Source organism: Apostichopus japonicus, chromosome 8 (genome assembly GCF_037975245.1).
Source record: "Apostichopus japonicus isolate 1M-3 chromosome 8, ASM3797524v1, whole genome shotgun sequence".
NCBI classification, from domain to species: Eukaryota; Metazoa; Echinodermata; class Holothuroidea; order Aspidochirotida; family Stichopodidae; genus Apostichopus; species Apostichopus japonicus.
In genome coordinates this window covers 7,296,203-7,309,995 of record NC_092568.1, presented here as the reverse complement: position 1 = coordinate 7,309,995, position 13,793 = coordinate 7,296,203, and the positions used below count along the sequence as shown (strand labels likewise).

Below are 13,793 nucleotides of genomic sequence, written 5' to 3'. Positions count from 1 at the left end.
TATGACTGTTGTCTAGGCAACACTGGAATCTCGAGTGTATTCATGGAACATAAATTTTGCATTAATGCAATATCACCCCCAGCTGCTTTTTAACCAAAATGAAAACCTTGTAAGTGAGAATCATCAGTCAAAATGTGCACATACCTTCTCATCGGCTAAAGCAGTGATAAGAATGGAAGCCCTCTGTAATCTCAGCTGGGTGGTGACTTTACGTTCCCGTAGAGATTCTCTCTGGGCCACGCTGTCGTCGTACTGTTCCTGAAGGACTCTCAAGTGACCTTGAATCTAATTTAAAAGGTTCAAAAGAGAAGAAAAAAGGTAGCATTGTCTTTTGCTCATTCCCCACTGACATGAATAATTGTTTCTCTTATAGTGACTCCCTTTTAAAGTCCTCAAACAAGCTAGCTTATATCTCTTGAGAACTTTCCAAACCACAAGTTAGATCTAACTTACTCAAATTGTTCTTGTTATACTGAGATTTCAAACTCATCTTTAGCCAATTAGATCTTGCTTGCCAGTCCTTACAAGCCTCTCCCAAGCCTCTCCTAATATTCATTTTTAAACTGCCAGAGATGATGATCAAGCTAGGCCAGCAGATATATTAGGTAAGATTTGTTTTATTTTTTTCATGAGCTTGAACATGCTTCAAAGCCAAGCGAGCTTTAGTTTCTTGTGAGGTCTCCAAAACGTGGGTTTACAGTTGATCTTAATTCTGTACGTTATACTGGGCTAGTTATAAAAACCCACCTTAGCCAAGCTAGCTTGTTTTTCCTGTAAGCTTTCCAAAGCAAGGTTCAACGCTTCTTTGGCCTCTTCAACTCTCTTTTGTCGAGGTTTCACCATCTGCGACAAAAAAAATTCAAAAATTGGTGATTCTGACAAAGAAAACTAAAAACCTTGTTAGAAAATAATTTGGAGTAAATTATTTCTTACAAACAAAAAAATTGAAATTGAAAGAGAAAGAGAAAAGAAATTTAATTTTGGCTCGATTGGCATTCCATAAATTTCAAGTCCTGTGCTCTACATACTGAGCAATCCACCTCACCCTTAATAGATGGTGACAATCAGTATAAAACTAACAATTTCTTTGCTTGGGTGAGGGTGTGGGGGGGGGTATGGGGTGGTGGTAGTCAGAACCCACAGCGCCTTGCATAATGTATAACAAGCCGGAGATCGCTCCCCAGTTTCATTCAATACATTGTCATCCTGATATCACTGAATGGTTCACAGTCCATTCTAGTAAACACAATTTCTTTGCAAACATTTCAAAATCAAAAACATTAAGAGTTACTGTGATATAGAGAAAACTGATCCTTCTCACAGAGTATTGTTCATTCAGGTTATCTGTAAACTGTCTTAAAACAGTTGGTTGATTGATGAAATAATTTGTGCAAGATTTATGATGGCAAACTTCCCATAAACGAAACAACACACAAACTATTGCAGAATTCTCTCCAAACATATGTATTGACTGGAAGCAGAGTGAATATTGTTAACAAAATACCTTTTTGACTTCCACGTAGTGTTCCAGAGCAAGGACCCATTGACAGATGGACTTACAGGCCAGCGAAACCTGGCCGACTTTATCAGGCTCAAAACCAGGCATTTGGGTGTATTTCTTTAAACGGCTGAAAACCTTGCGATGAAATAAAGGAAGACAACGAAAGCTTACAATAGAATGTCAGTACAATATCATAGAATGTAAATCAAACACAATTGGCAACAATAACAAAGAATTTTTACATCATGGTAAGTATTAGTTGATACTTAGTTGATCTGCTTTGAAACCTATGCCTAGCATTCATAGTTGTTTTGACACTGAAGATGTTTCTCATTAATAAGGTTTTAAACATAGTATTTAGACATTAATGTATTAAGTAGAAAGTTCTTCTGCCTTTATAAGAAACATTACACGTAAAATATCATAAATGCAAAAGTTCACAAGTCAATCGATATTGATGAACACAACTGTTGACACTTGTTGACACTCAAAATGTTTCTTATTAATAAGGTTTTAAACATAATTATATTAAGACATTAATGTATTAAGTAGGAAGTTCTTCTGCTTTTATAAGAAACATTACACATAAAATATCATAAATACAAAACTTCACAAGTCAATCGATATCGTTGAACACAACTGAAAGAACGAACCATCATATCATTTAAATATTGCAAAATTTACCGAAACTTGGCACAAATTTCTTACTAATGGTGAAAGTTTTATGTTCATGCAATCGAGAGGTAATGTCCCCAAATTTTTCAACTTACCTTATCAGATACGAGATCTTTTTCGTAGTTGACTAAATCGTTCAGGAACCCTGCATCGTTCAGCAAATGTTTGGCAGTCTTCCAATCTGGTTTTTGCTTCATCAGCACACACACAGCAGACATGACGTGCATGACCAGAACAGGGGGCTTGTTGTAGACCCTTATCTCCGAGATATCACTCTTTTGCAGAGCATCCAGGGCAGCCGTGGCATCCTCCAAGGCTGGTAAAACTGACTCCAGGTCTTTCTCAGCTTGCTAGATGACAGATGAGTCAATAAGACATCACTGGTTAACAATTTAAACTTCTCATGTTTTGTTTTATTGTTTTTGTCTTTAGTATTTACTAACGGTATAACAGTTGGGAAAGACTAAAATTTGTACCATTTCTTTGATAAGCTTATTCACAAGGTTGTTCACATCTTTGGATCAAATAAACAAAGCGCAGACAGCATAAGCTGACATTAAATAATTTAATGTTTTCCACACCTTTCTGTCTTTGTTCTTCTCCTGTTTATTCCCTACCCCCTTCCCTTAATCCTCTCTTTGTCCTTCCACTGTTTATCTCCTACCTCTCCTCTTCCCCTGTTGGTTGCTTTCTTTCATTTCTCCATTCCTTGTCTGCTAATCCCCTTACATCTATCTCTTTGTGTTCACCATGCTCATTAACCTGTCTGTATTCTGTGCGTGTTTTTGTCCCTTCTGTTACTGTTACTTGTCATTCAGCCTTTGAAGAAGATCCTGCTAGGATCGAAACGTCAGGCCAACTTACTTTTACACATTAAATAGTTTAAACTAATAAGAAGATGTTTTAATGTTGTTCATATTCATTCACAAGATTAAAGTGCTGGAAAGCAATTTGTATTCATATCCTCCACAAACTGTTCTACTCCAGCCCATAGCCTCTTCCCATGCCCTAACATATACTACAAGTCAAATTTTCCTTCTTAATTAAACATACCAATTTTAGGGCTAATTAAGTGTTTTCTCTCATACACTATAGATTTGTGAGTTTATAACTTAGGAGTGTTAGCTCATTGGTTAACGCTGATGCCTTTCAATCATAAGGTCCCCGGTTCAAGTCACTCCAAGATTAATGTCTGTCGTCCAGTTACAGAGTTGTTGACAATTCATAATCATGGACGTTAAATATGAATCTAAGGGACTGACTTCGGTAAGCTCGGGCTTTGATAAGCCAATGAGGCTTCTTCGTGAGTTCCTGCTTGCAGGAGGATCTAAAATACATACACACATACATAAAATTTCTTGTCTCTTAATTTCAGTACGTACATCAGCATAGTCTTGAACCAGCTGAGTTTCTCGTTTCATGGTCGCCTCTTGCTCCTCTACGATGGTCTTGACCTGATCCACCGCCTCCTGGTCCCTCGAGAGCTGCTGGAGGAGCAGCTCGGTATCCTAGCATTTATGAGAGATAACATCAGAGGTTAAAATCTATCAGCTCAATAATGTGATATTTATATGAAATATCCAAACTCTGGAAAAATTAAGAGCAATAAATGGAACAAATTAATCTCACCAGATCTATTTGCCTCTCTTTGTTTCTGATTCTATACCATATATATCACTTAATACACACAAAACTCCAGATGAAATAACTTTGTTTTGAGTAATGTACACAATGATGTTGACAAAATAGTAGAATGAGGGTTCTAAAAAAATATCCCAACATATATATGTTTACCTATTGTTGTTGTTTGTATTGATGATTAATATTTACCTTGGCTTTATCTTCAATTTTAGGTCCAAGATTCACTAATTCCTCCTGCATGGTGTCAACTAGAGAATTAGCCTCGGTGAGTTTAGAGAGACCGACGAACAAACGATTTCTATAAAATAAAATTGAAGAAAGACTTCAGTATCATTAGACATCCATGACTAAGTATGACAGCAGAGATTGCTCCTGTGCTGGGACTTGAAAATTAAAGAAGATACTTGGAATGATCTGACTTGACTCTTTGGGTCCAGGAGAGCCCACTACAGTGTTTGATCTCTCTGCATTACATTAATGTTATGATCACTTGATCAGCACTTTCAAAGGTAGACACAAACCTAACCATCATTATTGATCTATGTGATAGAAATACTGTCATGAACAACTTTCCAAAACAGCTAAAAAGAGTCGCATTCTATTTGGGAGATACCACAGATATAATGATCCTTACACTTATTATTGTAGACTTGATCAAGTCTAAATATGACATCATCCAGCCACATATGCTTCAATTCTTTTAAGTTTTCTTTTTTTAATAAATGTTGCAATGTACATTTTTCGTAATTAATACATGGTAAATGCTGAATCTAAATTATAGAAGCTGATGATGGCATTGGTTTCAGTGTCAATACTGTTAAGATTCTGTCTTGCAAATATGAAAACAAACATAAAGGTAGAAAGTAAAAGCAGGATCGTAGTGACACTATGACATCACAGATTTACAAAATGACAACTCCCAGACATGACTATGAAACAAGGATATCTCCCAAACAGAGCGAGATTATTTTCTTGTGAGGCAGCAAGCCAAAAGGAAAAGCTGCAGCAGCTGCTCATTCCTACCATGTGACAGGGTCTAATCAACATCAAAGACTAGAGGTTATCTCTGCAGACCAGCAGTGCCTATTGTTTGGAAATGTGAAGTACAAGAGATTAAAGCAGTATGTCATATGCAGCCTGGTTGCTGTGAGGCTGCAGCCCCCTTAGCAACCAATTTCTGACATGATGCCCGTACAGCAATGATCAGTCCTGATGTGAGAAGGTTGGGGGCTGACGTGTAACATCAACTTGAACATTGACACTAACCAAAGTATTAGCTACTTCAAAAATTGAGAAAAATATAGTTAATAATTCTTGGCGAAACACCACATTTTTATATCAAAAGCACATAACTATCTCAAATTTGACTAAAATTTTGAATATCTTTTAAAAAAAACAAACAAAGATGGTTATCTCAGTTGCACTTACTTGTTGTCCATGTAATGTTGTTTTTGCTGTCTCAGCATCTTGGAATACAACTGAATGAGGTCGAGGTAGCTACTGGGGGTCGTGTAGTAATGACGCCGCAACTCCTGGTAGAACCTCAGACACTGATCCATGACGTCCTTGTGAACACCAACACAGATCTCTGCAATGTTGTCCTTCAGGATCTTGAATGTGACCAGCAATATGCATTAATCCTAGGTAGGTCACTTTCAGTTTCAATTCATATTAACAATGCTTTACTCTTATCATATACTAAACTTTAAAGGAATATGCCAAAATTAAACCTGGAGGGCCAATATTGTAAACTGAAATAATTAAAATAACTTGAGAAAATTACATTTTGATATTTTTTTACATAACACTCTAATTTTCAATTCATATCAACAAATGCTTTACTGTTACATATACTAAACTTTAAAGGAATATGCCAAAATTGAACCTGGAGGGCCAATATTTTAAACTGAATTTAATAAAAATAACTTGAGAAAATGACATTTTGATATTTTTTAAATAAAGATAAGTATTATCAGCAGTTAAATTTGGGCCACTTTCTGATCAACTAAGAAGGGAACCAGACTACCTTCTATGGTAAATCAAGCTAAAGAATAATAACTAACTTTTCCTTCAAAATTTAATAAACTATCACAACTTTTACTTAAATCATTATCTGTCCCCTGGCAGACTTACTTAAACAAAAAATATGTACCCATGGTACTTGGCCAATTAGCAGTCACTGTGGCAGACTTACTTTGACATCTTGATCAGCTCCGATACCAGTAAAGTCTACCTGGGATAAGAACACTGACGCCACTCTTAGCATGGCTTGGTTGCTCCATTCATCGTACCAGTCTAGGGTGCAACAGTTGACCAAGGATGGGTGCGTCCGACACCTCTGTCTGAATGCATCCCCCGCAGGGCTGGTCGCCAACACGATGTGAAGCTTACTGCGAACCCTCTGGGAAAGGTCAAACAGAAGCAATGCAAAGGGTCTAAAGCTTTTTGGTCGAAGTTTCAGCAGAATTGACTTGAAAATGCGGTAAGATGAGAGCAAAATATGCTAAAATCAATTTTTCATCCTAGTCTTCCTTGTAATGAATAGACCTGAGAACTACTGATTATTGCAGAATGAATAAATATGTCACTTTTTTTATAATGTCTATTTCGAAGTAATATTAAAGAGATCAGAAAACAATTCCCGAAACATCAAACAGTGTAGAATGTTTTTAGCATTGCTAAAGCCGATGGAAACTATTTGGCCATTCTTTAAACGGTGAGAAAACAGCCAAAAATGTCTTTGCTTCGGTGATAACCGTATTCGTAAAATCCTCATCTTACCTGGATAAAAAACTGGTAGACTGCATCCCTGGTGTCAGGTACTTCTGCCTCTGCTGCGGCCCTCTTCAGGTCCATGGTGATTGTATCTAGGTCGTCGCTATCAAAGAGATCGGGGACTTCTCCTGAATTCAAAACAGAGTTCACATCCTCCAAGAAGGACTCCTGTCAATAGAACAAAAGAAGATTTAGATTACAACAGATTCATAGTCAAACCTTAAAATGAGTCCCACATGGTCTCCCCCCTTTGAGATTTTTTATTATTTAGGATCCAAATTTGGAGTGCAGCTAGGGCAAGACAAAACATGTAAACTTTGTTTTTGTTATTAAAAGAGGGAAGAATATGAATGGTTATCTGGCGAGACAATTAGGTTGTGGAAAAGTTAGAGGATGATATTTCGGGTTACTTATCCATCTGTTGTGAGATGTAACATTTTCAAACCTCCTCTTGCCTAACAGTTCCCCATTTGGTTCCTGTCTAAACCACGACAATAACTTCCGTTTTACGTAACAATAACCAAACCTATTTTAAATGGTACTGATGAAAGTACTCACATCAGAATAGACAGAAAAAGAACAAAAACAGTAACGATATTAAATACTGTAAAAAAATATCCAATAAAGTACAAAGAAAGAGAATTAAACTTCTGTAAAAGGAGGAAAATGTCACATACCTTAACAATGTCGCTATCTGTAAGTAGAAACACTGTGTTACTGCCCTGGACGCCGGCCAATTTAAACACTTTCTTGAGATCATCACGGAAGTCCGCTTGACCGTATCCTCTGGTCAGTGTGAGTCTGTACAGGATGCAGCCGGCTACGTGACTGGCCAGGTGCACCGTGGTTGACTTGCCTGTACCGTCCAGACCGACCAAGACCATGTGACCACCTGGTTGGCGGAAGACCCTGGCGGCACGGATGATGTGCTCTAGGGCACCTTTGAAGAATACCAGTTGGTTTTCCTGTGATTAAAATATTAATATATAATTAATGTAGGGTTTTCTCTAGTAATAAAAAAAATTGTAATTTAAAACTTACCAGAAGAATGCATCTTGCAATATTAATAAATAGTTTTAATGTAATATTCAATTATTGATTTCATATTCAATATTCTCCTTTTAGTCAGTAAAAAGTGCTACATTCATTACTTGTTACACAATGGTGGAAATATGTACCTGGCCACCTCCATAGTTGACCCTCACGATGTACTCCTCCAAGATGTGGGCCAGTTTATCATAATCACTGATTGGACGATAGACTCTCTCTCCCGAAGGAACATTCAGATCCAAAAAGTCACCAAACAGAAAAGGTTCGTTTTGAAGTTTTTCCGCAGTCCACTTAACCTGCACGAGATAAGAAAACACAAACATAGATTTAAAATGAATGGAGTTCTCAAAGTCTTCCATAAAAAGTCTATAAAAAAAAACATTATCACTGTTACATCTTTTACAAGTTCATTTGCATACTATAAAATATTCATGTTCTATCTTTGTGAACTTGGCAAAAATAGTGTTTGTAGAATGGCAAAGAGGTAAACATCTACCCAGAGAGTTCACAATCACCATTTTTGGAAGGAACACAAATTTTGAAAAACTTTGAAGCCCTGACCCAATATTTTGCCAACGTCAACTTTGTAGAAATTGACATAACAACTTGAGAATGTAATTCAACAACTTTTTTTTCAAAAGTTGGCTTTGACATAAAGCAGTCCAACTTTTGACACAGTGCCCTTACAGCAAGTCCTGATGTGAGAAGGTTGGGGTGGACGTGTGACATCAACTTGTACATTGGCACTAATTGAAGTATTTATTTATTTTACTTAAACTTTATTTTAAGAGGGGTGGCTCGTTTAGCAATAGCCAATCTTCCATGAGGCCCTCTAATAAGACATATAATAATAAAAATTGTATGAAAATTTAAGAAGTCATAAATACAAAATTAAAAAAAAAATAAGATGTAAACTAATTGCTTAGCTACTAAGACATACAAAGAGAAGAAACAAACAACCTAATAATAATCTTACTCTGAAGTAATTATGCAAGTCATCTGCCAAGAATTCAAAGAATTTGAGTCTGTCCTTGGCATCTACCAGTCGATCGTGGAACACCCTCATAGCTTCATGAGCCAGTAACTGAGCCGCTCTATCCACGGAAGTGACCGTTGATTTGTTAGCCTGAAGAAGTCCCTGGATTACCTACGGATTAATAAATACTCCTTGACATGGCTGAAAAGTTCCGACATTTGTAAACCAACTGATAGACAAAAGCATTCTGCTTTCTAGAAGAATCTAACTAGCAGGATAGTTTGAAATTTGGCACGAAAGGTTCTAGCGATTAAAGTACAAACAGAAAACTGACAAATATGTTTCACGTTTCGAGTCCTCCTCTTGACTATGATCTTAAGCAACAAAATAATACACCTCACAAGATCAAAAGATTATCTGCTTTATCTTGACCACTGATCAAAAAGAATAAACGGATTAATAGGACATTAAGATTAGAATCATTATATCAGAAAAATAAAGAAAACCAACAACACATGTTTATTGAAGATGAATATATTTGATACCTTGGATAGATCCCTCAAGTTGAATGTGTAATGAGATTTAGCAGGGGTCGGTAGCATATTGAAACACATCTTGTAGTAGATAGCTATAGAGGCAGAGACCAAAGGCAGGAGTAACTCTCGAATGTCCGGTAAGAAGTCGCCATTCTCTAGAAAACAGCCTAACTGGACTTGGTAAATATGTTGCAAGGATTGGACTGATGGTTGTGGCAAAGACAGCACACTGAAAAAAAATAGATTTATAAAAATGAAAGCAACTATAAAATCATAACATGAGGAGAATTGAAATTGAGGGATGATGAAAGCAGCGGACATCCAGTAACTTACCTGAAATGTTTCAGAAGACGAGGACTGATGGGGTTTCTCCCTCCACCAAGAGGAGCGCAAGCTGCCAGGAGAGTAACGTCTAGGATATTCTGTGGGGAAACGTGATTCAAACCTCAATAATAATAACTTTAATACTACTGGGAGTGTTTTATCACTAAAATAGTAAAACCTCCATAAAAGGTGCCATATCTCCATTGAGTACCCAGAGAGCTATGTCTAAATGTCAATCATACAGGTTTTGTGACTTTACGAATCTTACAGTAACCACCTAGCAAGGATGCTGACCATTCTAAAATGCTCCCAAGAAGCAAAGCTAGGTAAGGTGGTAGGAAAAAGATGTTGATCATCTCAATAGACAGCATTACTGCAATATATAAACAATGTATTCAACTCTATTCATGTGCAGTACTCCAACACACTCAAACGTGCACGCTTTTTATTCTTCATACTCATCTATAATGTATGTTATTCTGCAGTTTTACTACATATTATGTGTCATATATTTTTTTACTGTTACATAGCGTTTTAGAGCACTTTTGTGGATTTTAAGCTTTATAAAATAAATTATCATTATTATATTATTATTATTAAGTAGTATCGGGTACCAAGGTCAGTACTGACCAAGGAGCCGGCTACTGACCAATGAGCCGGCTAGTGACACAGATGACTACCCAATCATGCAACAGAATGGGCCATAAATGTGACAGTGATATCTCTAACTGGCTGCATGACAGATTCCATCACCCACCAAAAATCTGTCACATATAGTCAGCTTAGAGATGTAGCCAATCGTTTTCAACATGTCAGTTTACTTCCCATTGCATATACACTGTTTGGTTCAGGCATTCAGTCTTTTTCTCAGATTACTAGAACACTTAACTTTGTAAAAGTAAAGTATGATTCCTTCTCGCCTAAATTAAAAGCGATCGGAACTAACAACTAATTCATTCCCTCATGATCATAACACAATAGAGTTTCATGAACAAAGTAGAAATGGTTTATTAGCTAAAAGTGATATGAAAATGTTTTGGGCTTTTGGTTAAAAAGAGTGAAATATTTAAACAACTGCTCTGATACTCCTGTTATGAAACAGGGTGACTGTGGGAAAGATGGTGATTTGATGGGGTAGGGTCAGGTGGGGTAGGGTGGGATAGGATAAGGTAGGGTGGGGTATGGTAGGGTGGGGTATGGTGGGCAGGGTCAGGTAAGGTAGGGTGGGGTAGGATGAGGTCAGGTAGGGTAGGGCCAGGTAAGGTAGGGTTGGGTAGGGTGGAGTAGAGAGGGGAGAGTCAGGTAGGGTAGGGTCAGGCTGGGTAGGGAGAATAGTGACACCGGCTCTCTAACTTCCTGCTACTATCACTCCTATGTTTATTATCATAACTTAGTATACACTCACTAACTTAAATGTGTAGGATCGTCAGTAAGACACCAGATTATAAATATTTTTTTTACAAGACGAGAAGGGCTCATTGCAGTCACAACATAATATTTCCTGACCTTCCATGTGAGCTTCTTTGTATCGTAGAATCCACCAAGTTCCATAAACTGTCTAAGTAGCTCTAGAGGAGGCTGTGCTCCATACTGTTCCGGTGCTGGTAAATTCAAATCATCCACGAAAACGAGAACCTGAAAACAAAATGAAGGAGGTATGACTGTAAGTTAACGTGGTAGTGAATTATATGGTAATAAGACCTTACAGCTTTGCCTTACAAGTTTTCCATGTAGTTTGAAAGCAAAGAGCAAATGAATCAGTGATGGGACTGCTAGAATGTGATTCATAGAATTCTCCAGACAGCAAGTACTTTTTCCTTAATGAAAACAAATTATTTTACCTTTTTCCCTCTCGGCCCAGCAAGGGTCTCTCTTCCCCTTTTTACTAACTTGTGCTCAATCTGGGCCTGCACCCTGCTGGCCGAAGTCTGAGCGCTCAACTGTAAGGTTGTAGACACCATACCTCCTGTTGACCTTCTGACTTGACCTGTGATGAAGGTCAAATCCATAGGATCTCCACCTGAGAGAAAATAAAATTTGCCAAGGTCACACAATGTCAAAGAATTACCGTTTCTTTGAATCTTCATATTCACCCAACAAATAAACTGCAAAGATGAACTCATTTGCATATGCATATTTATGACAATAATGAACTAGCTATAACACAAAGGAATTTATGCAAATACATTCCCACCATACACCTTCCCTACCTCCTTTCCATTTCAATTTCATATACAATACGTTGACAATTTTGTGTACAGTCTATGTGTTGACAGAGAAACAAGATCTTTTACCCGAACTTACCAAATTCTGAGCTATCATCGTTAATGATACCAGACGTCAGGGCAGAGATGTTTGAGAGGATGTTTGTCCCCCTCTCTGAATAATGGAAGACCTCTCCGAGCACAGTACCCAGCTGTGTAGTTGATCCTTTATCCAGACAAAGCTTCTTTAACAAGCTTCCTACCAGAGCAGATTTACCTACCCCAGACTCTCCTGTAAGAAAAACCCAAACATTCAGGAATGATTTATTAACAGTTTTTGATCATTGTTCATTGGATACTTTAAACTTATAATGTGTGAAATGTGTGTATATAAAAAAAGGCCTTGGCCTTTAATGTCACATATATGAGCAAATTTATATGTATATTTGGTGTACTGGATTTATATCTAACATGCAAACTCAAGTGGCAGTAACTGTGTAAATAGCAAATTGAAAATGTACTTTTCACAATTTCACAGAGTGTTCCCATAAGACATGATAAATGTTGAAACACATGGATTAGACATGTACACTGACCTAAAGTATTTCTGACCTCGAATAAATTAACTGAGGTTACCTTGTATTCTGTGTTAGCAAAAGTTAACATTCTCTGTGGGATTTTTGCTTTCAAGGCAATAATTTTAATACTAAATTTTGTTTATAACCAGTGAGTGAAAAAATCAGGGGCATTAGAAGTAATGACACCTCTCATCTGCAAATTTATGAGTTCAAGCCTTGGCTGGCTAAAATAAGATCCACTGCTTCCCCATCTGAGATGGTCTCCAAAATGGTGAGAAAAAAAATCAATAATAAGCTAAACCTTTGATCTGGATAGCCATCTGACATGGAGTCACATGCTATTCCGTTTCTCTCAAAAGCACACTGAGGTTGCATGCATGCATGCATTCTAAAAGGACTGGCTCTCAGGCCAATATAAAAATTAAAAAAGAATGAAAAGAACACCCACCCTTATCTGAATAATAAATTATTTACCTGTAATTAATACAGGGTGCTTGTGAACAGCTAACAGACTGGTCAAGAATGAATAGCGGACACTGTCCACAGTCGGTACCAGCTCGCTGTCCTCCAGAGATACGTCCTTGCTCATCTGAGTGGTCAGACCCATTTGCTCCCCTAAGGACACATGGGTCACCCCTTTCTCTATGAGGGACTTGGTGCTGGGGACCAGTTCCTCCCAGGGTACAAATTTGCCACTCTCTGGGCTGACAAAGTACTGGAAGATTGTTCGGCTCCCGGATGGGAGACGGACACCTTTTTGTGAAAAACAGATATATCTTTTTAATATTCAGTAACTATTAAACTTTTTTCCACAAAAAAAAATTGTATCAATCTGAAATTACACATGCTGATACTTAAAAATTAAACAAACAAAAGTTTCCAAAGATAAGTCATCTTTAACTCTTACTTTGCACTTTCTCTTAAACATCCCATTCAATATTCACATAAAATCTTACCATCAACATACTTAAAAAGTGAACAACTTTCCTAGACTTATATATACCAATAAAAACAAAATATGTGCATGATAACTGGGATTAGGATGAGTGAATCAAATAAGTAACAGGTCTGGCAGGGGCTATAGTAGAGGGCTTGTAGGAGAGGTAGTGGAAAGGTAGGTAGGAAGGACAGAGTTGATAAAACCTTAAACCGATAGCTCACCTAAAGGAGGCTCTGTATCAAACATATCGTGAACAAAGCCATCAAATTCGTATGAAATGTTGATGTCTACGACTTCTCCTTTCTTCTTGTTGGTGCCCTCTCCATCCTCATTCTCTCCTACTCGAGGAGCGAGGGATATACCGCCATCATCTTCGCTGTCGTCTTCCCTCTTGAGAATTCCTCCAAAGGACCAGACGAAACAGAAGACGAAGATCTTGCCAAAGAGATTCTGAATCTGTTCAGGATGCTTCTGCAGGAACCACTCCTTGCTACTGTTGGCCACAAAAAAGAAAAAAAGAAAAAAAAAACCCCCAAAAAAAGAAGTTTTACAGGAGTCCGTCAAATTCTCAAAGAGTAGAACAGTTCAATTAA

At 37.5% G+C, this 13,793-nt stretch overlaps 1 protein-coding gene across 6 annotated transcripts in view; it reads right to left on the bottom strand.

Annotated features, from left to right (window-relative positions):
• LOC139970919 (dynein axonemal heavy chain 6-like) overlaps positions 1 to 13,793 on the bottom strand; it is a 71,853-nt gene that overhangs the window by 16,496 nt on the left and 41,564 nt on the right. For all 6 annotated transcript variants that reach the window (XM_071976988.1, XM_071976987.1, XM_071976989.1 and 3 more), the window contains 19 exons: positions 13,422 to 13,693; positions 12,735 to 13,013; positions 11,783 to 11,974; positions 11,320 to 11,498; positions 10,985 to 11,113; positions 9,488 to 9,576; positions 9,164 to 9,383; positions 8,619 to 8,789; positions 7,771 to 7,938; positions 7,270 to 7,557; positions 6,599 to 6,760; positions 6,012 to 6,218; positions 5,246 to 5,427; positions 4,007 to 4,115; positions 3,559 to 3,684; positions 2,272 to 2,526; positions 1,505 to 1,636; positions 748 to 843; positions 145 to 285 (listed from right to left, as the gene is read on the bottom strand). In XM_071976988.1, the coding sequence (XP_071833089.1) occupies positions 145 to 285; positions 748 to 843; positions 1,505 to 1,636; positions 2,272 to 2,526; positions 3,559 to 3,684; positions 4,007 to 4,115; positions 5,246 to 5,427; positions 6,012 to 6,218; positions 6,599 to 6,760; positions 7,270 to 7,557; positions 7,771 to 7,938; positions 8,619 to 8,789; positions 9,164 to 9,383; positions 9,488 to 9,576; positions 10,985 to 11,113; positions 11,320 to 11,498; positions 11,783 to 11,974; positions 12,735 to 13,013; positions 13,422 to 13,693 (3,397 nt within the window). The remainder of the gene's footprint in view (positions 1 to 144; positions 286 to 747; positions 844 to 1,504; positions 1,637 to 2,271; positions 2,527 to 3,558; positions 3,685 to 4,006; positions 4,116 to 5,245; positions 5,428 to 6,011; positions 6,219 to 6,598; positions 6,761 to 7,269; positions 7,558 to 7,770; positions 7,939 to 8,618; positions 8,790 to 9,163; positions 9,384 to 9,487; positions 9,577 to 10,984; positions 11,114 to 11,319; positions 11,499 to 11,782; positions 11,975 to 12,734; positions 13,014 to 13,421; positions 13,694 to 13,793) is intronic.